General features: G+C 39.1%; 1 protein-coding gene across 1 annotated transcript in view; it reads right to left on the reverse strand.

Annotated features, from left to right (window-relative positions):
- Nucleotides 1-25,354, reverse strand: part of LOC115797778 (zinc finger protein 385B-like) — an 84,235-nt gene that overhangs the window by 27,361 nt on the left and 31,520 nt on the right. Inside the window, exon 2 of the mRNA XM_030754274.1 lies at nucleotides 22,575-22,850. Coding sequence (XP_030610134.1) covers nucleotides 22,575-22,850 — 276 coding nt within the window. The remainder of the gene's footprint in view (nucleotides 1-22,574; nucleotides 22,851-25,354) is intronic.

Raw genomic sequence — 25,354 nt, forward strand, 5'->3', positions numbered from 1 at the left:
TGTTAAGCTCAGATTTCAGAATGTTATAGTGTTTAAAAATTAGTTTTAATACATGAAAATATTGAAAATATCTCCAGAGTTCTTAAGGAAAAAACTAAAGGCTGCATGGATGCTTCTCAGCTCAATTTGAAGCTTTGGAACTACTTAGAATATTTTTTTTTTCTTACACTTCATTGCAGTTGACCTAATCACGCACACGTCATACCAGTTTATTACATGAATTCAAATAGAGAGCATCTTAATTTGCAGTCAACCTTTTTTTGGGCAATGTCATGTCTCCTGGCAGCTGCATATTTTAGCAGGTTTTGCATTTTTTCCACTTGATTTCCAAGGCACGTTGTCAGAACTGGAGACACAATATTTTCATTCCTGTTAGCATTTCAGTAAAATACCAAAATATTAATCCATTTTGCTGACAAAATACCTACTGTGTGCTCATGTGTGGTGAATCTTTAAGTGAAGTGTTTAAGGGTTTCTGTAATAATAAACACCACTCATTTGACAGACAAACAGAAAATGTCTTCAGACAGCACCCAGTCATGAACAGTAGCCAGTGGGTGGTAGAAAAGGTTGTTCTTTTTTCACACAAGGAGTAGTTTAAGAATAATTATCAGTTTATGTAGGTCTCAGACAAAGGCATAGCCACATGCTACCAACTGCTGTGTTGAGGGCATGGAAGGTGTATTAATGCAAATGTCCTCAGGAGTCAGGGCTGGCAGAGAACAAAACAGAGTATATTATTATTATTTACCCTCAGAGTGCTGGAGCATTAAGACTGACTATCTATATTTTGGATGAATAACATTTTTTGATATGATAGAATACCAGACTTTGACAGGTAAGAGTAAATGAAAGCCAAATACTTGTGACATCATAGCATTAATCAATTATCTTTATTGGACCATGAATATCCACAACAAATTTAATTAAAAAAGGCCTTAAATTTTCAATATTATATCCAGTATGCCATTAAATTTATATCCAGGGTACAGCAAATACCAAATTACACCAATCAGCCACAACATTAAAACCATCAGCTGGTGAAGTGAATAACAATAATTATGTTGTTCTGCAGGGAAAACTGGGGTCCATTTTAAAAAAAATAATGCATACCACCAAGCTAAACACGTAGCCCTCCCTGATGGCAGCGGCTTCCTCCAGCAGAACAATGACCACACCACACTGCAAAAACTGCTCAGAACTAGCACAGCTACTGCTTAACTGGGAGAGCAGGCGACCCATATGCCAAAGGCTACTGCAGGGAGCCTGGTTTGAGCCCAGACCATTTTACCCCCCCCCCCCCCCCCCCCGTTGCAAGGCTTTCCTGTCTATTCTCTATAACAGACTTGGACATTGTATGGCCCGTGGGCCACATCCAGCCCTTTGGTTGTTCCTGACTGGCCTGAGAGTGATCAATGGGAAATTACAATTCAAATGTAAATAAGTGTATATCATGCAGTTTATCCCATTTTAGCCACCAGACAGTCTTTGATAAACTGTTCTTTGCAATTTTGCAGAAAATCACAATACAACTTTTCTGTTTTCATTTTTAGGGCCACTGTTTTTTTTCCTTTACATACATATATATGTGCAAGTCAATGCAGCTTTGCTGTAAATGTGCTGGAACAAATGTTTATGAGAGATGTGAGTTTGCCAGCTCCAAAAGATGTCAGCTTACAATAAAAACACAAAGACTGATTGAGAATGTAATGTTTTTAACATGACATGGACTAGTAAGCCTGCATTTACTAAAGTCAGAGGTAAAGCCATGTGCTTAGTCTATGGAGCGCAGATTGTTGTGTTTAAGGCAGTGTTTCTCACACTGTGGAGCATGCCCAACTTGTGGGGAGCAGGGTCATGACAGCTGGAGCGCAAACAACCTGGGAGAAAAGTCGGGCACAACAAATGTAGAACATTGGATTAATTCTCATGGCTGAACAAGGAAACGTTAGCACAACGGCTAGCAAAACTCTCCACCGTCACTGTGAGCTGTGTATATAGAGTTGTTGGGCCTCCGTTTGGCCACAGAGGGGAGGAGCATAATCAAACAAAACAAAATCAATATTTTCAAATGTTTCTATTAACTTGAAATATAAGCAATTAAATGTAGGTTGTAAATTTAAGTATTAACCTTGAAACGGCTGTTGTGTTTTGTCTGGTACTAACCAGTATTCTGTGATTGGTGTAGTTTCAATAAAAATTATGTAGGTAAGCAATCAGTTCCAGCAAATTTTCAATAAAGTTGACAGCAATGAAAAATGTTCCTGAACAGGCTCAAATCAAAACATGATTAATCACTCTAATGCTTCTCTGATGTGTTGGTAGTCGACAGTCAGAAAACAGGTCCTGCGTCACTCTCGTGCTATTTTTGATGACACACACGCTATAGGGATTTAAATGTCACTTTTAATCTAAGGCTAATTATTTGGAAAAATTAACAAATATGATTTTATTTAAATCACAGGAGTCACGCATCAGGTGATGTCATGCTGTGGATGAGGCCCTCAGTATCCTCGCTACGTGTCCAGCACATCCCCTTCTCACAGCCTGGTGGCAGAAGCCTGAGGCTGCACGCCTTTTTGGCAAATCCAGAATATGACAGAAATCCATGGCATGTGTCTAAGCCATTAAAATGCCTTAATGTAGTTGGTCTTGGCATGCAGCTCCGTTCCCAGGATACATCTGGAAAAAACTGCCCTCCTGATGATGCAGGATGTGAGTCACCCTAAGCTTCTTCATGTACAGCTACAAGTCTAATATTAAAACCGCAAGCGGTGATATCGGGCCCTCGCACTCCGCGCGCGTCGACCTGTGGCGCTCGTCGACCCGTGCCGCACTCGGAGGTTTTGTGATCGTGATGGGTCTCTAGAAAGTTGAATTCTTTTATAGGAAAAGGTATCTTTTGCTCTCGGCATAGACGCAATGGAATATTTGGGGGTGTGGTCACGGCTCCAGCATGCAAAATAGGGCATGGGTCTGATTGACTTTTTTGATGGGCTGTTTGTCTAGATGATGTGGAGCCAATTTGGTCTCACTGGGTGAAATGCCCTAGGAGGAGTTCATTCAAATAGCAGGCCTGAAAATGGCAAAAATTGACACTTTCAATTGAAGATGCTGGACTTCCTGTAGGGTTTGGAGTATGGCTCCAAGAGACTTTTTTGTATGTCTTAGGATGTTACATGAGTGTGCAAAATTTCAGAGCTGTAGATAAAATGTAACTCAGGGGCTAGCTAAAAAACATGGTATATTATGATATTTAAAGCTGCCAGTAGGGGGCGCTCTAACGTTTATGGACTTTATGCATATCAATGTGTTCAGGGCAGGAGGCTTATCAAATAGATGAGGATTTTGTAAGGAATGGTGAAAGATATTACATGTATTTCAGAGCAAAACTAATTCTGTGGACGGTCATACAAATTTTCATTTGCTTCTGTAGGGGGCGCTATTGCGCCTACAGTCTTGAATCTGTAGTTATGGATTCAGCCTGGGTGTGTACATGAGTGATTAAATTTTCAGCCTGATCAGACAAAGCATGTGCGAACAAGTGCACAAACAATTTTGGTGGTGAGGGAGAAAAACAAAGGCCAAATTTAATGGCCTGGTGTGACAAGGCCGTTTAATATTTTGTAAAGATTTCCACAATATTTGATGGGCTACTTGTGTAGATGATCTGGAGCCAATTTGGTGTCAGTGGGTGAAATGCCCTAGGACGAGTTCGTTCAAATAGCAGGCGTGGAAATCGCAAAAATTGACACCTTCAATTGAAGATGGCCAACTTCCTGTAGGGTTTGGGGTATGGGTCCAAGAGACTTTTTTGTACGTCTTAGTATGCTACATGAGCCTGTACATTTTCATACATGTAGATAAAACGTAGCTCCGGGGCTACTCAAAAAACATGCTATTTTAAGATATTCCGAGCTGCCACTAGGCGGCGCTCTAACGTTTATGGACTTTATGCATATCAGTGTGTTCAGGACAGGGTGCTTATCACACCACTGAAGTTTGAGCCAGATTGGGCAAGTTGGCTTTGAGTTACAGCCATTTTTGTGTTCATGGCGAATCATCGAAATTTGCCGTCCCATAAGGGTCACGCCCTTTTGTCAAAAAGTCACAGTTTTGAAAACACAGTAAGTCCAACTTCTTAAGGCTTTCCAGGTGAAATTTGAGATGGTTCTGCTAAACCACCTTGGAGCTGGACCTCCAAGTGTAAAATATGGCATTTCCTGTTCCCACTAGGTGGCGCTGCGACTGATATTAAATATTGTCATATGTATGTGTTCAGGGGGGCACCCTCATCCTACTGGAGAAGTTTGATGCACATTGGATCATGTAGGTATGAATGAGAGGCAATCAAAATTTCATGGCGAATGATCAAAGTTCAAAGGGGCATAAGGACCCCTCCCCCTTGGCAAAAACTCACCATTTTCGAGATTTAGATTCCCCTGGGGGTGTAGGTTAGACAAACCAAATATGAAGATGATAACGTCTAAAACCTCTGAGTTATTAGAAAAAGTGTGAGGGCTGCAAATCGCCAAATTTGCATAATTAATTCAAAATGGCGGACTTCCTGTTGGGTTTAGGGCATGGCTCCAAGAGGATTTTTTGTGCGCGTGGACATGATATACATGTGTATGAAGTTTCATTCATGTACGTGAAACACAGCGGTGGGGCTCCAGTTTAGGGGGCGCTAGCGAGCCATTTGGGCGCGCCCTTGCCCGAGCCCATTAAAATACTTAAATTTTCACCAGGTGTGACGCATGTGCAAAGTTTCATGAGTTTTTGAATATGATAAAGCCCCCAAAAAGCCAATTCATTTGCCTGAATAATAATAATAAAAAAAAAAAAAAAAAAAAAAAAAAAAAAAAAAAAAAAAAATAATAATAAACGAAGCAATTACAATAGGGCCTTCGCACAGTTCGTGCTCGGGCCCTAATGATATGAAGGAGGAAATTAATGTGTAATTCATCATCATTTAAAGGCTTTTCCCCAATGCTTTTAGAATAATTATGCCATTATCAAGATGCTTAATACAGATTTGCACATATAGCCTATCAAATGATCTTTAATCAGCCTTCACAGATAATCATTCAGACATAACATGTCTCACACTGAAAATCTGCAAATCAGATTTAACTGATGTGATCAGTTCTAAAGTTGTATATCCAGAAAGAGACCTACAATTTAAAAATAAATCATCATTCAACCTCACAACATACCTTTCCAACAGCTCCCAACTGTACAATAGGTCTGGGAGACTGAAGTAATGCTCTAGACTCAAGGACTTTTCTTGAATAAAATTTAGGTCTCTACAAGAGTTAACATTAATTTTTATAACCAAAAACTTATCCTTTGATTTGAATTAGATTTGGTGAAAGGAAACAGTGCAATGTTTTCATAAGCGAACATGTGAGTGTCTGAACTCCTGCAATCATTTCCAGTCTGGCTAATCAAACTCACACTGTCAGCAAACCACATTGACTGATTGGGGCTGCCAGTCACTGTGGTGTGTGCCACTTTTTACTGAACCAACCTATGATTTAGTCACAATAACACACAGAATTAGACAACCTGCTGCATTTATCCAGTCACATTGTTTAGTGACAACAGTAAAACAGATCCAATGTGATCACATGCAAAACAACATGCATGCACTGTGTACTAGAGCAGAATACATGTTTTTATTATGTGTAAGAGACACTACAGCACACAGATTCTAATTTAACCCTGACAAAAAACGAATGAATACTAAGTTATTTCTGGTTTGTCTTTAACTTTTGTGTCCCGCTGTTTCGGATCTTCAACCTTATATTAACTGTTGACCCAAATTTAACTGACTCACACGGTTTCAGAAGAAGAAGATGAAGAAAGATGACAGGTTCAATCAAAAAAATATCCCAGAATGGATCCACGCTTTCATGTTGTTTATGTCAAACTCTGACCCTACAATCTGAGTATCGCAGCAGAAATCAAGACTCATCAGATCAGGCAACATTTTTCCAGTCTTCTTTTGTCCAATTTAGGTAAGCGAATTGTAGCCTCTGTTTCCTGTTCTTAGCTGACAGGTGTGGTCTGCTGCTGTAGCCTACCTGCTTCAAGTTTCAACATTTTGTGTGTTCAGAGATGCTGTTCTGCGTACCTTGGCTGTCACAAGTGGTTATTGTTACTGTTGCCTTCCTATTAGCTCAAAGCAGTCTGGCCAATTCTCCTCTGACCTCTGGCATCAGCAAGGCATTTTTGCCCAGATAACTGCTGCTCACTGGACATTTTCTCTTTTTGTATCATTCTCTGCCAATCCTAGAGATGGCCGTGTAGGAAAATCCCAGTAGATCAGAAACACTGAAACTGAAACACTCTGGCACCAACAACCATGCCACGTTCAGAGTTACTTAAATCACCTATCTTCCCCATTCTAACGCTCAGTTTGACCTTGAGCAGATCATCTTAACCATGTCTAAATCTACTTTCATCTGTTCCCTTATTCACAAGGGGTCGCCATTACAGGTAGCTCCCTATGTAAGATTTGGCAGATTTTTACGCCAAATGCCCTTCCTGATGCATCCCCCTTGGAATTTTTGTCTCCTCCCAGGATCAAACCGAGAGTAGGGGAATGTGTAAACCACAACATTATTGTGTCTACATGTTTAAATGCACCAAATTGCTGCTATTTGATTGGGTGATTAGATATTTGCAGAAACAAGCAGTTGAGCAGGTGTACCAGTGGCCAGTAAATGTATATTGCTGTGGAGTCTGTAACAGTGAAACAGCTTGTGTTACTGTCATAGTTTTATAAACATGATGGACAATTTCGGTCACATAATTCATGCTTAGAATCATTCTTATAAACTAATTTTTCTCACACATACAACTACTGTAAAATCAAAATCACTGTTGTGGAATCAGATTTTCATACTGTAAACAGTGCTTCAAATACTGCTGTGAAACAGCTACAGCAAATTAAAATGCTCTTGGTGACACAAGGTACCAAGTCAGTACAGTAGACTAATTAAATTTGTTCTCTAAGACAATCTATACTGCAGTTAAAACCTTACTGTTCCATACTCATTACCCTTCGATTATAATAATGGGTCATTATCACTGCTGGATATTGAATATGTCCCCCAATAGGAAAATTAATGATCCCTTTAAACTGACTCATGAACTCCAAGCTCTGCAAACATGCTCAGAAACTTTTTCTATAACATAAAGAAACACTGACAAGCTTGCTTTGAATCTCTCCACCCACACAGACCACAGATTAATGTCTCATAGCTAATATGGTGCATCGTAAAATCACGCTTGATTTGCATAAAGGGGAATTTATCTGTTCCAGTGATTATAAGGAAAAGTGAAATGAGAAACTTCTTTAGCTGCGCAGACATAAAGAAATTCATACATAGTTGTTGTTGTGAACTTTCATCATGCATCTCATCACAGAAAAACAGATTAGTTTGCTTTGAAAGTTTAAAAATGTCCTCAACACAAATGGCTGTATAAGGATAGGTTTTTAAGTTACATAAATAGGAAAATATTGAACAGAAATTTGCCTAGTGATAGCTTGTGACCAAAATACTTTATATATTAAAAATGACACAAACTTAACAGGGTGTCCCAAAAAAACTGACATCATTTGGTAGTCCAATAACAGATAATTCTCGCTCAAATTATCTCAAATTTAAACAAAATGTCTAAAAACTAACCAAGTTTAATGGCACAAAAAAGACTGTTATGCAAGTCATGCTACAGCATGTCTGGCAGGAACTGGATTACTGACTTGACATGTGTCATGTCACAGGTGGTGCGCATACTGAACATTTGTGAAGTTTTATGAAATCAGTTATAAAAACTACATCCCTCTGAATGTCTTGATTTAATTTTAACAAATAAATCTTGTATTGTTCAACAAGAAGCCTATTTAATTTTGTTTGCCTAGGACATGTAGTTAACTCAGATAGTCACATCTCAAATGAGGCAAATTTTTTTGGAACACCCTGTACTTTGTTTATTGATACACACATTTAACCACTTTGAATAAAATAATCATAAAATATCAGAGTCTCAGCTGTCTGAATGTTATATTCCTTTGCACCAGGCTTAAAGAAGGTCTAGCCTAGCTATTCCCCCTCTGTGACTACAAGGCCATAGCTGGACCCCTGCAGTTTGCATCATTCACCATCTGGCAGTTGCAGGCAATACTGTGAGGGCAAAATTTTTCAACTTCTCCAATATTTCAAATACCATCTGACTTCTCAGAAAGCTCAGTCATGAAGATGGATACTATACTTTTAGCCTTGATTTAAAATTTCCTTGGGGTTAGAGCACAGTATGTATGGCTGCAGCAGTATTTACGGCTGCAGAGATGGCCTTCTGACACCACCCGTTTTACCACCCTTCCTTTTCTCTGTGCATATATCAAGCATCAGGAAATGATCACAGTTGTTATATTAACAGTAATCCTGTGAAGACACAGGAATTGTGGGCTGTATAAAGTCAAGCTGGGAGGTAGATGCTGCTTCAAAAAGAGCTAGAGGTGACGCCATTTACTGATAAGGCTCAGGTCTTTCAACAGCACGTGACATTGTGATTGCGAGCATGGTTTTTCAGTGTTGCATCAGCTGGGTTATGGCAGCCAATCCCAGACTTAAACTGATCAGGACCCCCAGTTCTGTTCTGGCAGATGGTGGAAATGACTTTAAGAAGACGCTCAAGAAACTTTTCAGCGCATGCAGCAAACCAATCATTGCACCCAGGTGCAGACTGAACACCACAGGGACTCTTTTCTCACTTTGATTATTGTGTTCCTCCACTTTATGCAGGGGACAAACCTAATAACCCTATTTTCACTGCCATTGGACTACTTACTTGCAGTGCAATAGTATAAACTGCTATGTGCAATTTGCACTTCTAATTCTACCAAAAGGTTTATTACCCTTTTTATTGCATTACCTGACAAGCTTATTATTTCATTGTCTTATATTTTCCTATATTACATGTGAGCACCTGTAAATCTATGGCATTATACACCACTCAACAAGGTGAACTGGTTAATGTACAGCTTTGAACAGTATATTACTAAAACCAGCATCTGTGACACACAGTAAAATAAGTATAATAGTATCATATGGTATGACACACACACAGCCCACTTAAGTGTTATTGCACCATGCTTTATCCAAATTATCACGTGCTACCAGTACACCATATGGACCACATTTCATTTGAGTGTGGTACAGTAACAGGATGCCACTGTTGTAACATGTTCAATCATGAAATTTCTTCGCTCCTAGATATTCCACGATCAACTCTAGGTGGTATTATTGCAAAGTGGAAGTGTTTAGGAACCACAGCAAGCCTCTTCTGGCATTAACATCTGCAAAAATACTGTGTGCTGGGAGCTTCATGACATAGATTTCCATGGCTGAGTAGTTCCTGCAGGTGTAATGTGTGGGTGGCCCAGTACTTTTGTCCATACAGTTATGTCAATCCTGCTTAATATATGAGGAAAATATGATAGGATATAGGATATGAGAAATTGAAAAATAGTTATGTGTTGCTTATGCTAAGCTTATTATATTATTTATCAATGAAGTATCAGAAAATAATGCAAAGTATCTCAAACTGCACAAAAATAACCAAGAGGAAAGCAAAAAGGAAGACAACCAGCAATTTTTTTTTTTTTTTCATTTTTGATGGTGGGGTGTGGTCTTTGCTTAGCTGGAGATAGCAGTGGTGGGGATGGATGGTTCAAAGGCTAGCGTCAGGTGAGGTGAGTGGCACACCTATTGCACATGGACTAATCATCTCCTCTCCCTATTTCCGTAGTATGCTGGGGTGTGGAGGGGAGGTGGTAAGAGGACCACAGAAGACAGCGGAGGGAAAAGCTGGCATGGATAAAGTTAAAAAAGCTTGCGCAGAGTTGGGCTTATAACAGGGCAGCTCTGTGAATGTGTTGGATGTGTGTGGTCAAATAAAGTGTTTGTGATGAATTATGTTGGCATTCTGTGCTTTGGGGAAACCCATAAATGAGTAAGCCTCACAGACAGACTTATAGATCAATTCTGCTTTTAACTGAAATAAACGCTTTTTTTTTTTTTTTTTTTGCATTAATTTATTGAGAGGTCAAACAAAAGGTGAGACTGGTACAGTGAGACTGTACTACAAAATCAGCTGGTAAAATTCAAGACTTTAACTTTGAACTAAACAAATTCTAAATTTAAAAACTTTAAATTCAATCAATTTGATCCCTTAAATAAAATAAACAAACAAAAAAACAAATGAAGAAAAAAAAAGAATAAAAACCCCCACACTGCCTTTATCTTTAACAGGCTCCAATTATGCAAGCTAATCTGAGCATATTTCCCTGAGGAGGCAAAGACATAATTGCCAGCAATCTGCACCGTGATATCAGCAATGTTCTTGTGTGGCTTTAAAATGACTTGACACATCTGGGAATGGCAGGTTTGTATTGGTCTGAACTCCACACTTGGCTTCATCAAAAGGGGTCAATTATGAAAACAAACCGGCCAGGGACTCATTTTGGATGCAGAGGAACTGAACGAGGGCAGATGGTAGGCAGGAGACCGAGCCTGCCCTTGAGCAGTGATGTGAAGTCATTGTTGTAAAACACACATTGACAGGGGAGTGCTCGCATGCATTTAGGCAGATGGGGGCACACATCTAAAAAAAAAAAATATATATATATATATATATATTTATTCTGATAAATCCTCAGTGACTTTTAAAGCTGCACTCTCACAAATTAGTAGTATTGGAACAAATATTAAGAGGAACAGCCTTACCTAAAAGCATCTCCACGTGTTTTAAGGTTCCTCTGTTTGCCACTCTCTTCTATGTTTGACTCGGGCTTCTCCTGCTGGCTAATTTCCCATCAGAGAAGTTGTCCAAAAACCAACAAAGTCACAGATAACCTTCTCTGTCTCTTTATTGTTTCTATCTTCTCTCCACTTTGATTATGGCAGTCCTTTCTCAGTCAGTGGCACATCTTGGCTATAATCCAAAGTGCCGCAGCGAAAGCACGGCACATGTGTGCTTCAATTAAAAGTGTCATGCTCTGCTGATCACGCTGCCCTTTATGAGACGAAAGGAGAGACAGAGCGAGGCGGATTGAGAAGCAGTGGAGAAAGAAAGGAGGCTGAGAGTGTCTGAAGAGCAAGTGTGCTTTCTTCTATGTGTATGAGTATGTAAGGGAGAGCGAAAGAGGGGAGAGAGAGAGGGAGCTGGCAGAGGACTGGCTGTTAACATGAACTTCCCACATTTCCCCCGTTCTTCGGCTTGTTCTTCTTCTCAGCAGTATTTTCTATTCAAGGTTCACATCTGCACACTCCCTTAAGGACAATCAAAGGCAGTTTCCTTCCTGGCATTACTTGACAACAATAGGCGTCATTTATCATTGGTCCTTTTCAGTCCTGCTTAAAAATTCAGCCGTGCTATGTTGTTCTTAAGTTACCATTGTGGGTAAAAATTTTTTTTTTAAATTGACTCCACATTCAGATAACACTGTTTATGTGCATAGCGCAGTCCTGTCCTATTTTATAAGAGTTAATTACGCCTTCAATCTAGAGTTACATTTCCAATAGTTTGTGTATGTGGAGAGGTTTCAATTAAACTCCTCAAGTCGCTCACGAAGCAAGTCATTATTTTTTTCACCACTACTTAAATATGACTGAAATGATCACAATCGTAATCTAACAGCCAAGTTCAACTCAAACAGGCTTCAGTAATATTTAAACCAATCTTGTATTACAATTTTCTTCTAGAAAAACAGTTTAGTGTTCTTAACCAGCTTTTACACATGTATCTGTTGCATCTAATGATATAATGTTGCACTAGAGTGTGGGACAGGAAGCAGGGTTACATATGACACAGTAACAAATAAAAGAGCCACCATATGCTACTTCGGTTGGCTTACAACACCAATATCGCACCAAACACCCTGACGAACTGAACAAAGCTGTGTCTAACTGCTTAAAAATAAAGTTAGTTATTTGTAAGAGGAAAAAAAATTAAACATGAGTGCCATTTATGGCACAATGAACAAGGTTTTGCAGAAAAGTGAGACAGGGTAAATTAAGATATAAGTCATAAAGAGTGGCCATGCAAATGTACTGTATTTCTATATAATTATGCAAAGGCATAATTCATTTGCATATTTTGATCCATTACAAAAAACACCCCAGTTTTCCAAAATGACTTAAAACTCAGCTTCAAAAGTCTCACTTAGCATATTGATGGTGTAGCTCTTTCCCCACTCAGCTCTGATTTAAACTATTTGAGATTCAGTGTTTATTTTAATGAGCAGGTGGGATAGATTATTGCTCAACGAATAGCTTGCTAATTTTCCTGCCTAATCTTCTGATGATTACTCTATTGACACACTGTAGAGCAGAGCTGAATCCAGCACTGCTCTGCCATGCTCCACTACGATTCTTATAGCTGAATAAAGCACTTTACATGCTTTCTTTGTGATATTTACCTCAAATGATTCTTTGAGTTGCACTGTATTAGCCGCAGCCCAATCTTGGCATTACCACTGTCGACGTGAGCTAATGCTTGGTGAATAGTCTTTTTTTTTTCTCCTGTTAAATCTGCCTTTCGTCTGGCTGCACTTATTTTTATCTCCTATTCTATTTCACACTTTCAAAGTCTGTTTATATGTCTGCATAATACATATTTCTCTCCAGTTATATTCCTGTCTCTACTTGAACTTGCACTGAAGTGCCTTCTCTTTCATTACATCTCTTAATGATATTGTACCTTTAGGTACACTACATTCACTACATTTCAGTAGCCCATATAGCACCTCTGCAGCACTAAATGAAAAAAAAATCTTGTAACCGCTCCTCTGATTATGGCATTGCAAATTTCATCACACTCTAGGTACTTCTAACAGCTTTCATCTCCAATAGGCTATAAGAACCATGCATTTTGTGGAGATCTTTTACTGTGTTTTTTAATATTAATCCCGCTTTACAGAGTATGCATTAACCTTAAATTTGACTGCTACGTGCTTTTAGTTGCTGAAGAGGGACCGAGTTTCAGTGTATCTGAAAATTTGTGAGTCTACTGAATGTTTGCAGAGGCAACACAAAGGCATGCACACACTGCTGGGAAGGGTAAGCCTTCACTGCATTGTTATTCATTCAGCAGTCACTACAATCACTTCAAATAAACACAATTATTCTCACAGTCTCTAGCCTGTTACTGTGGCCTCAAATGTTACACGTGTTAACTCACACACACACAGACACACACGCACACTTTCATCACTTCAGTGACTTACATTCATTTCCTATAGACTTACCGAAACCTCACTATAACCACTGTCTACCTGAAACTATATCCAGCCTTGAATCAGATCTTCACCCTTAAGGTTAATGTTAACATTATAATGTCCTGCTTTTTGTCTCCAAAAGGAAGGTGGGTCATCACAATGTGACTGTGTGAACAGATTTATGTCCCCACAACACGAGTAATACACACACACACACACACACACACACACACACACACACACACACACACACACACACACACACACACACACACACACACACACACACACACAGAGCTTGTGTCTGCCCTGTGTGTTCCTTGCTGGCTCCTTGTCCACTCGAATAAGTGTGGCGTGGAAGCACAACACTGACAAATCCTGACAGTTTTACACTTGATTTCAGGCTGCAGCATTCAAATGAAAGTGCAGGGAGAGGGCCTCAAGCACAATGATCGTATGTTGGCTAAGCGCATTATGCTTTCAGCTCGCCATGGACCTACTGAACATTGGCTGTGCATGCCTTTATTTAGGGTCTCAGTGTGTGTGACTGACATGCCATGTTACTTATGGAAATCACAGACTTGGAAAGGGTAATGAGGGAAGTAAGAGAAAGAAACAAAAGGTTTACAAAACCTCTTCACTGAGTCACCCACAAAAACATCATAGCTCACTACATACATACGTTGTAGTTTTTGTAATACCGTTTAAGTGTAGCTACTGATTTATATTTATTTATCAAATCAAACTCTCTCAAATAGTGACAATTTTTCAAATAGCAAAAATCCAGCATGCCTGATATTGGTTTTCATGTATTCAGATATATTCACTGACTATTCAGCACATGCAGAAAAATGACTCATGCATTCACAAAGACTCCAATCTACTGCCATCTAGAATATCAAACAGGAAATTACTCACTTGTTTTATTTGGGTTTGGAACACAAAGCTAGAGGGAATACAGTAAAACAGGTGTCTCCTTTAACACTATCAGTCCCTGAGGGTTTTGATGCTGCATCTGTCAGACACTGAGTCAAAAACCAAGCCAAAATGACCCCCTTTCTCTGCCTGTCCAGGCTTTCACAGCGTGGAGAATAGTAGCTTATGACAGATCAAGTGACATCTGAAAAAATGGCTGCATTTGCTCAGCAGTTTCTGCTTTAAGAAATGAGGTCAAACAGTGCAAAGCTCCAGGTGATAAATGTCCTAATTCAAAGCTCACATTTTATGTTTTGGCATGTCTGTGTGTAAAAAACATAGACAACACTGCTTTGTATTTTTTCGTCACTGTGTACCTAATATATGTTGGTATCCAGTAACAGGAATAATTCAACCTTCAGAAAAGCATTAAGCCAAGTCAATCCCCAGTGGAGCTCCATTTGAAAAAATTAGAGATTTTCCATTAGTGAGGGGAAATTTTACTCAAGGAAGACAAAAAGCTTCATTTTTCCTTTCAGTGGCTAAATTGTTATAAACGGTTCAGGAAATGTTGTAGGTGGTCACCTCCCTGAAAAACACAATTTTTCTTTGCTTTCTTTGAATAACTATTCTTAAAAATATTTTAATAAAGAAGACTAGAAATCCATGTCCAGTCTCAAATATGAACTTTTAAGCAAGAGGTATCGGCTACACATAGAAGCAGGGAATATATCCAGGTAATATATGTGCCAGTGCACATACATTTTTTATACACTCTGAGGTTTTCTTTTGGTTTTCTGCTTTAAAGTGACATAAAAATCTCCATAATGTGCCACCAACCCTGGGGAGAATAGTTTTCTTGGGGCTCACATCTACAGTTCATTTACTTTGACCCAAATTATTTGATGAGCCAGTAAACCTGAAGTTTTTTCCTATGGTTTGGTTTCTGTTCAGAGAAAACTCCAAGCAAACTCCAAAGGAAACCAAATGCATCTTTATAAACCACGTGAGAACATTCAGTCTCCTTACTGTCTCCGGGTTGGGACAACAAAAGTAAATAGAGGGAGAAGGTCCTGTGTTCTGGATTAGTGGATAACATGGAGAATTTACTCCTGACAGCTGCTAGCTGCTGCAGTTTGGTACTCTATATAACTCTATATAATAAACCAGAGTTCAAGTTAAATGGACTAAACTGCACATGTGTGAAAACACACTTACTGTTCCTCCCCCTATTTGCAACAAATAATATGAAGCAAACACACTGAGTGTGGTTTGGATTCTTTAATCCTTGTTCTCTGTCAACAAAAATAAAACAACAAAAAGTGGCAATGGGAACAAACTGCGAGAAGCTTTTTGACCAATCAAAGTGATCAAGCACCAAACTCTGTGAGCTGTGTGTGAAAGCAATAAAGCATAATAATGCATGCCCAATTCTTAAAGAGCAATATAAATATTGTTTTTGCTTCAACTTTCTTTCTTTTTGTACTGTTTACTTCTAAACATTGCCAAACCTTTGTAGAAGAAAAGCTTGCTTCCACATCTTAAATGTACAAATCAATTTTCTCTTCAATTTCAGCGTGTGCTGTTTTTATATCAGTGGGACTCTGCAACAATGCTCCAACAATGCCCAAGCACTGGATGATAGGATGTCAAGTCATGACTCACATGCTGTATTTAAAGCATTTTGGTGGACATTCGTTGATTCATCCACACAGCCGGCTTGAAAATATGAGACTAGAGACCTAACATCCTTTGTCTGGCAACATATGGGGAAATATTTTTATAGACAGACCTGATATAAGAAGATCAATCCTCTGCAATTCTTTTCCTTACTGTTATTGGTTTGTTTATCAGATTTGGGGCAGGAAAAGTGATAACTGATAACACAAGATGTCCATAGTTTTGTCTTCTTTCACATTTAACCTCACCTACTAAGACTGTCACAACTTCTTGAACTGACCAGTGTGCTTATTTTTGTTTGCGGTCGACATGTAAATAGCTGTCAGATTAACATAATGAGCTTGTCTGAAGGGGCTTATATCGCACCAGCACACACATTATACAGGAAATCCTAAAACCATAACCTTGAATTGAAATGACTCCACTGTTGTCCTGTAGTTCAGTGCTGAATGTAGGGAGTGGAAAGTGCTTTGCTCTGTTCCCTTTTCAAACGGCCCCCAGTGAGAAAGACCCTATTAAAATCTCTTTTCATTTGAGCAAATCGCTTCATGAAGCTAAATAAAGGCAAAGCCAGTTCAGCTGTGGGAAGTGGGAAGGGAATGGGTATTATTAGGTTGGTTTCATTGCAGCACAGACTGAATTATAGGAACAGTCACCTTAATTGACTTGGCTCGTCCTCTTTTTCTCCTCTCGTCTGTAGAAAAGGCAACAGAGAGAATGGCTTCCTGAGACAGGTGTGTGAGAGATATCATAGAAATCCATTTGCCTATATTGTGGAAGTGCTCTCATGTTCTTATTGGTTCACTGATAAACCTGATAAAAAAAAATCTATTTTTTTAAGGTTTGTGAACAAGTGAAAATTTTTACCTCAATCTGCAGAGATTATCCAATATACTGCTTTTTTTTTTATAGTTATTCTGATGCAAAATATATAAGCAAAAATTAAATAATCAGTTGTTTCATCCACAGATTATTAACTATTCTGTGGATAGATTTTTTTTTTTTGTGATTGTTCATACATTTTGCTCTCAGCATTTTAAATACAAAGATTTGTAGTTTTTCTTTGTCTTGAGAGAATAAATCAAATACTTTTTGGTTCACTGGACATAAAGCAGTTGGAGACATTGCCTTTTGAATACAGATGCATTTTTTTCATTGTTTTCGGACATTTTATTGACCATATAATATCAGTTACTTGAGCAAAATGGCAAATAATTCAGTGGAACACATTAATTGTTGCATTTTTAATCTGCAGGTTTTTTTTTTATGCCTGTGCTTTGGTTGAAACTTTGCTCCAAATAAACTGTTTCATAAATAATTTTAGGTGGGGAAATTATTTGCTCTATACGGTTATATTCGAAGCAACCCAAACAAAATGAGGTCAAACGCTGTAGGGTTCATTTAAGTCATTCAAACATGGCAGGTGTGAAATTTACCCCTTGTGAAAAAAATGAGAGGGCCTCCACCCGCAGGGACTGATGAGTGATACTCATCTGATCCATTAATTAGTGGATGAGATGGTTGATGTTGTGACAAAGCAACAAATCACTTCCAATGGTGCATAGCAAACAATGCTGTTTTTCACAGATACATTTTAAAACAGTTGATTTATAATTATGGGAAAAGCACAAGTGATTTACCAATAATAATGTCCTAGTAAACCATGTCACTGAGTAGCACCAAAATTTCCCAAATGTATCTTTAATCTGCAAGTCCAAAAATTATACACTTTACAAAGGTATCCTGAGAGTGGAATCTGAATCATAGGGCTAGTTTTGGCCAGACAGACACCCCTGTTTGATAATAATAGTGTAAATTATTATATTTTTATTTATATTTATAATAACTGCGGCTGCTGTTACACCCAAATTTCCCCTCTGTGGGACAATAAAGGCTGTTTCTTCTTCTTCTTCTTCTTCTAATCCAACAAAGCATCCAGTTTGCCAGATGCATGTTGTGTAGCTAAGTGATAACATTATCAAGTAAGTAGGGGTGGGACTCGATTAAAAAAATTAATCGAATTAATTACAAGCTTTGTAATTAATTAATCGAAATTAATCGCATTTTAATCGCATTTCAATATTTGACATGAGAAATATTAATTTAAGTTTAGTTGATGAATAAATCAATATACATAAGCTTAAACTTCAAAATTTTGTTTATTTTCCCACCAGTCTACTACACAGACCAACGAAGGGTGGAAGTGCTCCTGTGATAAGCAAACACCTGAAATTAAAGTTAAGCATCATAACTGGATAGTTTTAGTCAACATTAATGTCTCACTTAATATAGTTGGAAATTAATCATTCTCTCAGCTGTATTCCTTGATGTTGAAATGTGTTATGCTTGTTTTAACAGCTTATTTTGAATTAAAGACTTAAAATTAAACCACAAAAAGGAGAAAAAGTTCGTTCTCCGTTTAACCAGCTGCTTTTACACAGCTGTGCTTCGCACTCACGGTTGCTAGGCGACATGAGCTACGCAGAGGTGAGGGCAGGTGACGCTGATATGAAGGCTAGCCGCTCACTTCCGGCCTTTGTGGTGTTCGTGGGCTGCGAAAGACGTGGGCCGGGTCCTTCGCAGGATTCGGCCCGTAATTTGGACATTGTGCGTCGATATAATCTGTATGCCGGGAACTCGTGCACTGAGAAACGTTCCACGGTGCAAAGTGCGATTAAAATGCGTTAAAATTTTTAACGCGTTAATTTACCCGTAATTAATTAATCGAAATTAACGCGTTAAAGTCCCAGCCCTACAAGTAAGATAAGGTTGAATGGATGAATTGAGTTACAATTCTTCAGTTAGATAGCATTAGACAGAATAAAAAGCTCAGAGTCAGATTTGTTCACAAAATCCAAATGATAATTTCATCAATTAAATTGCTGATGTTAACTGCAGTTTCCACTTTATGCCAAAATTGCTGCCTTCATTAGGCCTTAGTTACACTGGCCTGAAGTCGGTAACCACCCAACAACCTTTGGTCATTAGTGGAAAATGTATTTTTTCTGATGCTGATTAAAATAAGTTACAAAGAGGGTGCTGCACCAAAAACCACCTTGTGATTGCTTTGGTCACAAGGAGACTGGTCACCAATTAAGTGGCAATGACGCAGTGGGTAGGCGCTCGCCTTGCAGCCGGAAGGTTGCAGGTGCGTCCCTGCGCTGCGTCCTTGGGCAAGACACTTGAACCACATTGCCTAACAGTAGCGCCAGTCTCTGGCTGCGTGACCGCAGATGCTAGTCTCTGGATGAGTGATCTGGAACCATCATTTCGTTGTGTGCCTTGTGCGCACAATGACAATGAGTTGAATCTAACACCTGTAGTGTGAGCTGTAGTAAAATTTGAAAAAGTGGGACACAAATAGGGAATTTTTCCCTTCAAAGTAAGTAATGCCTTACCACTGTAGCTACCGTTTCAAAAGGTGCAACTTTTACTTTAAAGGACAACAGTTTCTATTGCCGGTTTGTGTCGCGCTTTTCACAATTTCACTACGGCCTGGTTAGTAGTTTCCAAGTATCTGCAAACAAACTGGTGTTTCCACGCACACTACGGGCAACTGCAGCAATCCAAAGCAATCCGGTTGTTAAGTGATGATGTAGAATTCAATTTTCGGGTCCAACTGTCCTGTGTTCAATGTGCCACAATGCTGTGTCCCTTGTTGTTTTAACCAATCTGAATTAAAAAAAAAAAAACACACACACACACTCAGCTGTCATTTTACCAATGAGAAAGAGAAGAGGAAATGGCTACAGTTGATAAGGTATGTTACAATCTTCTGAACAGTCACTGGTTCTGCCATTGCTATTTATTTAGGAGCATTTGGACCCAGAAATGACGTCGGACTTAAAGACTGGATTGTGAAGAGGTTTTCAGTGCACCACCCTCTTTGTGACCAGCATCAGCTAGCAACTGCCAGCAACCTCCAGAAACCACTTGCCAACCAGTTCCAGAATATACTCTTTTCCCTGGCCAACCAGTGGTTGCCAGATGGTCACTAACCAGCCTCTAGGTCTGTGTGACTGAGGTCTTGGATAAAATTGACTTACCTGATAATGCAGATAAATAGCTTGATGCCCAACCTAGCTGCAAGCTGACTAACCTTAGCTTGCTTTCTTACTAAGGTTGTCCCTAGCCAAAAAATATCTAAAGCAACAACATTTGATGTTTTGTTGTCTTTATGTGCAGTCTGTGCAGGAGTCTGGTGTGTTCAGAGCCAATCATTTGCTGACATTAGTGATTAGTGCATTCACGCTAACATTATTTAAGCTAATATTATATATGTTCTGGGAACAGTAGAAAGACATTGAGGCAAAACATCCAGAAGCAACCATAACGGTCACATCCTCTGAATTTACCTGGAAATTTTACCCAAGTCATTATCATAGTCACTTCAGATGAAATAACCAAGAGCAACCAAGAGCATCAGGGACGGTCATTTTTTTAAACTGCTTTACAATCTGTTTTTGACATTGGCAAAAAAAGATGAAAAAGTTGAAGGTTTAAGTGATTCCTTGGTGAATCGGGAAATAAAAGTTTGCTTTATTTCCTGATTGAAAGTCTGAAAAGTATAAAAAAAAAAAAAATACTAGAAATTTTTCATAATCGCCTTTTGCATTGGATCAGTCTCACAGTCTTAAGTATGAATGATGACCTGCAGACGCTATTATCTGACATAGAAAAAGTCAATAACGTTCTGATGAAAACAAAATAAGGTCAGAATATGAGAGAAATTAAACAATGGATATAAAATTGTATTTAATTTAATATGCTGTATTAGACTGGAACAGCTAAATATGCATGACATGCCACCAGCCAGAGCCAGTCTCATAAATCAACATAAAAAAAGCATCATTCTATTGGCCATTTGTTCATTAGAGGCTGAGTACTGATTGATCAAGCTGGTCAGCACAGCAGAGTGACACAGGTGTTGGTGAGTGAAAGTGATTAATGGCCCTTCATCAAAACAGGTGTGGAGAAATACTTGGAAATGGTGAGGGGCTCCACTGGAATAATAAATATATTCTCAATGCAAAGCACCTTCTCTTGGTTTGTAGATGTAAACATTAACAGGACAAAAAGCAACTTTTACTAGAAAGATGCTCAACATCCAAGTGGCTCCAAACCTCATAATTAGCATTTCATTGTGAAATCATTTGTAGATGTAACAGAGAGAAAGCTACACAATACTTATTTCTGCTATGACATGCAAAGAAAAACAAGACATAAGAGTTAAGAACTAAGCAGCATCTTATTTCCTGTTAACCAAATACACTACATGGGAAGAACTGATTGAAATAAAAGAACCACTGAAAACACAAGAGCCCTGCAGTAAATATCAGTTTGTCGAAGTTCATAAAGTTGTGATTTATTTTAGTATTTTTGTTTAACAGTTGGCGATTAAACTGTAATCATTCTGAAGGAGTTTTGCAATGCTGTCAAGCAAACATGAAGATATGAGATTTTCACTCAGTTTTGGCAAAGTCTACATGCTTTTCCTCTCTAGTCAAAATTTTCTGTCACTTTATCACAGTTTTAAAATGACCTTTTTCATAAAACACATTTTAACCTGATACTGGACAAAAGCCTCAGGTCATTGACTGAAACATTTGATGGCTTTGTCCCATTTAGGTGCTCCATTTCTGGGGCTCTGGTTTGATGTCTTACTGGCATGGTTTTCTGGGACCATTAAATGTAATCATTCATTTCGTGAAACCTGTGCCTTTCCTGTCATGACAAAGTTAGAATTTCTGCTGTGGTCTTTTGCTGTAGGGACAACCTGCCTCAATTTGCCTTAAATGTTAATTTAACAGTGGTGTGGCCACAACAAAAAAATACTGTCAGCTGCCAGTGCTACCCCTCAGCCTCAGTAGAATCTTTAGGTGGCCCAAATCCTCTGGAAACACAAGCTATGGAACACATAATTATCAGGTCTCAGTAGATCTTAATGGAGAGCATATGAGCCTTAGTCACTTGCAAATGGCTAAGCAAGAACTAGGAATAAGAAATGATAAAAGAATAATAAATATAAACCACCGAGAATACTGTCACTTTCTGTGATTGGCATTATTATGGTAAGAACTAAGTCATCTGAGATGCTCAGTAGATGCTTCTCTGGTGTGAATTTGAACATGCTAGGTAACATCATTCGAGTTATCGTGTTCACAAGATTTTCAGAATAAATTGACCTCTGACCTGGACACAATTATTGCAAAAATTTAATCAGGTGATCTAGAGGTCACTGGTCAACTTTTGTGCAAATTTGGTATGAATCAGACTGATTGTTAACAATATTACAGCAAAACTAATAAACAAACAAACAGACAAACATACCAAAAATGATACACCCCCCACCCCAAAATGATAACTGTCTGTAGCATGAGTCGCTATTAAAAACACTGATGCATAAAAGTCTTTGCTAACTTTTTCCTAAGCTTTTAATCAGAAAAGGCTGTACCCTTACATTTTACTATTCAAATATGCTTCAGCTGAGTAGACATTTGCTTTTCAAATGTGAGATTTGGATGTTGTGCAGTGGCCTTTATCCTCAGAAAAAAAGAAACTCAAAAACAACAACACCAAAAAAAAAAAAAAAAACATGTCTATGGAAAACCAATTTTATAGATTGGTTTTCCATAGACCCTAACCCTTCTTGGAGCCTTAATTAAGAATTAAGAATATTTTCCTACAGTACCTGCACTGATGGCTTTTGCCAGTCGGCGGAGCCTTCTCTGATGAGTCTTCCCTCTGTAGTGGATCTGTGCCTGGGCACTGGAGTTCAGCTGTATGTTGCACACCTGACACAGAGTGGCACTGCCGCTGCCCTGGCGCCGCTCTCGTTTGGCCTTGATCCCAGCCCCCACCCTCCTTTCTTCTTCATCTTCCTCCTCTTCTTCCTCTTCCTGCCCCTCCTGGCTCTTGGGAGGAGGGCTGCTCTCCATCCAGTCATTGATTTTTGGACGCTTCATATCTGGCGAAAGAATGAAGATTTTGGAGGTAATTAATCACAAGAGTTAATAATTTATATAAAATAGAAGCAATAGTCTGAATGTAGAATGCTTAAACCAAAGTTTTTGGTGAATGTTTTTGGAGCCTCCACAGGGGGGCAACAGAGCAGCATGACTTCAGAGGAGATGACTAGTAGTCTTTCAGTTTTATGAAATTTTATGTACACTCGTATTGTACTGGTTGATTCCTAACTGTAACAAAGAGATTCTTCCAGCTTACAAGAGATGCTTTTCACTTGGACTTATCTACATCCTTTGTACAAATTGTCAATATGAACACATGCATGTGTTATAAATCTTTGACATCCCATTAAAGGGCTCAAAAGACTCTGTAGATAAGTATCTTGTTCTAACATCTCTCTATTTATCAGATAATAAAAGCAGATTCCCAGGGGAAACACAAAGCGACATGCTTCTTTGTGAGAGCATGCAGCCTTAATACCTGTAATGGCTGAGCGATTATGACAGACTGACAGCATAAATCAAGCTGCAGCTAAACACAAGCCCTGCTATGAATGTGAAAATGTCACCCAAAGCCTGAGTGAATTCTTTGTTTTGGCTCTGTTCATATGTTAATGGCATCAATTAAGCCCTTGTGATGTCAGGCATTTTATCCCCAGCCTTGCTTGAATCTATCCCACCCCCAACCTCACTGAACAGACTCTATCATTTGTAAAAATGGTAGTGGCCCTTCTAAAATTCAACCTGAAACATGAAAGTGGAATGGAAATGCATTCAGTGGAAGTCATCAGTTTCCAACCAGCAACATGGACTTCAAAGCTGCAGCCCATCACCACAATTATTTAAATCAAAGTCTGGCAGTGGGTTAGCACACAAGTACTGGTGTGGTGGTAAAGATGGTGACAAGGATAAAGTCTCTGAAAACATAATTAAAACATACAAAGTCTTACAACCAGAACATTACAATTGGTAAATGGCAAGTACAGACTGATTAAAAACAGAATATGCCCAAAATGCAAAAATGGATACTATGTGATTTCTGGCAGGGTTTTTATGGTGTTTTAATTTTCCCCTCACAACAGAATATGCATTTATATGGATATTTTACACAGTTAAACCAACCACAACACTAACCCTAGGCAATCAGAATATGTAAATTCTGCTTTTAATAAATTGTTCTCCAAAGTCTTGGCAATCAGGGGGAAAAAAAATCATTCTGACACACATCAAAAAATATTTACATTTATTACCAAAAAATCTGTTCTGTCCTTCTTTTCCTCATAGGGTTACCACCTATGATGACCTAGACCTCAAAGAAAAAAAACTCCCCGCTCAACCTGCGGGCGGTCTTTGTCCCCCACGCTCGGGTCCTCTATCAGAGGCCTGGGAGCTTGACGGTCCTGTGCAGTATTTTAGCTGTTCTTAGGACTGTGCTCTTTTGAACAGAGATCTCGGATGTTGTTCCTGGAATCTGCTGGAGCCATTCTCCCAGTTTGGGGGTTGCTGTCTCGAGTGTTCTGATTACCACAGGGACCACTGTTACCTTCATCCTCAAGCTCTTCTCTCAGCCTTTGATATTTATCAAGCGTCTCGTGTTATTTATTCCTGATATTGCCATCACTTGGTATTGCTACATCTATCACTGTGGCCTTCTTCCTAATCTGCTTGTCCACCACTATGTCTGGTTGGCTAGCCATCACCAGTTTGTCCATCTGGTCATTCTCAACCATCCTTGGGGGCATATCCCATTCTGACCTTGGGACTTCCACGCCATATTGGCACAGATGTGCAACTCGATTATAGCACTCCATGTATGCCCTGCCTGCTAGCATCTTGCACCCTGCTGTTATGTGCTGGATTGTCTCAGGGGGATCTCTGCACAGCCTATACCTGGGGTCTTGCCTTGTGTAGTACACTCAAGTCTACCACACAAGGTCTAAGCATAATCTTGTGCTTGGACCTCGTTCCTGTGCTCCCATGATAACTACCTCTGTGCTGTCATTCAGGTCAGCTTTGTCCAGCCATTTGAATGATTTTTCAATATCAGCCACTTCTTTTATCTGCCAGTGGTACATGCTGTGCAGGGCCTGTCCTTCCATGATGGTTCCTGTTCTTGCTCCTCTTCTTTTTTGGGTTTCTGCTGCCTGAGGTACTCACTAAGCACATGATCAGTTCCTGATGTAAAAAGAAAAGTGGAGTCTGCACACCAGTGAAAGCTCCTGAATGACTTAATACAACTGATAATTGTATTGTATTAAAAGTCATTCACGAGCTTTCGCTGGCGTGCAGACTCTACTTTTCTTTTTACATGTTTGTCAGCCCGGCACCCAGTTTTTTTTTTTTACATTTTTGGATTGTGCGTGTCCTTATCTCCATCTTCCTGATGTACTCATGAATGTTTCATTTCAGTGGCTTCTATCTCCTCCTTTGGCCAGTTTACTATCCCAGTAGGGTATCTGATGACCGGAAGGGCGTAAGTGTTGATTGCCCGAATCTTATTCTTCCC

Source organism: Archocentrus centrarchus, chromosome 19, assembly GCF_007364275.1.
Source record: "Archocentrus centrarchus isolate MPI-CPG fArcCen1 chromosome 19, fArcCen1, whole genome shotgun sequence".
Lineage (NCBI taxonomy): Eukaryota > Metazoa > Chordata > Actinopteri > Cichliformes > Cichlidae > Archocentrus > Archocentrus centrarchus.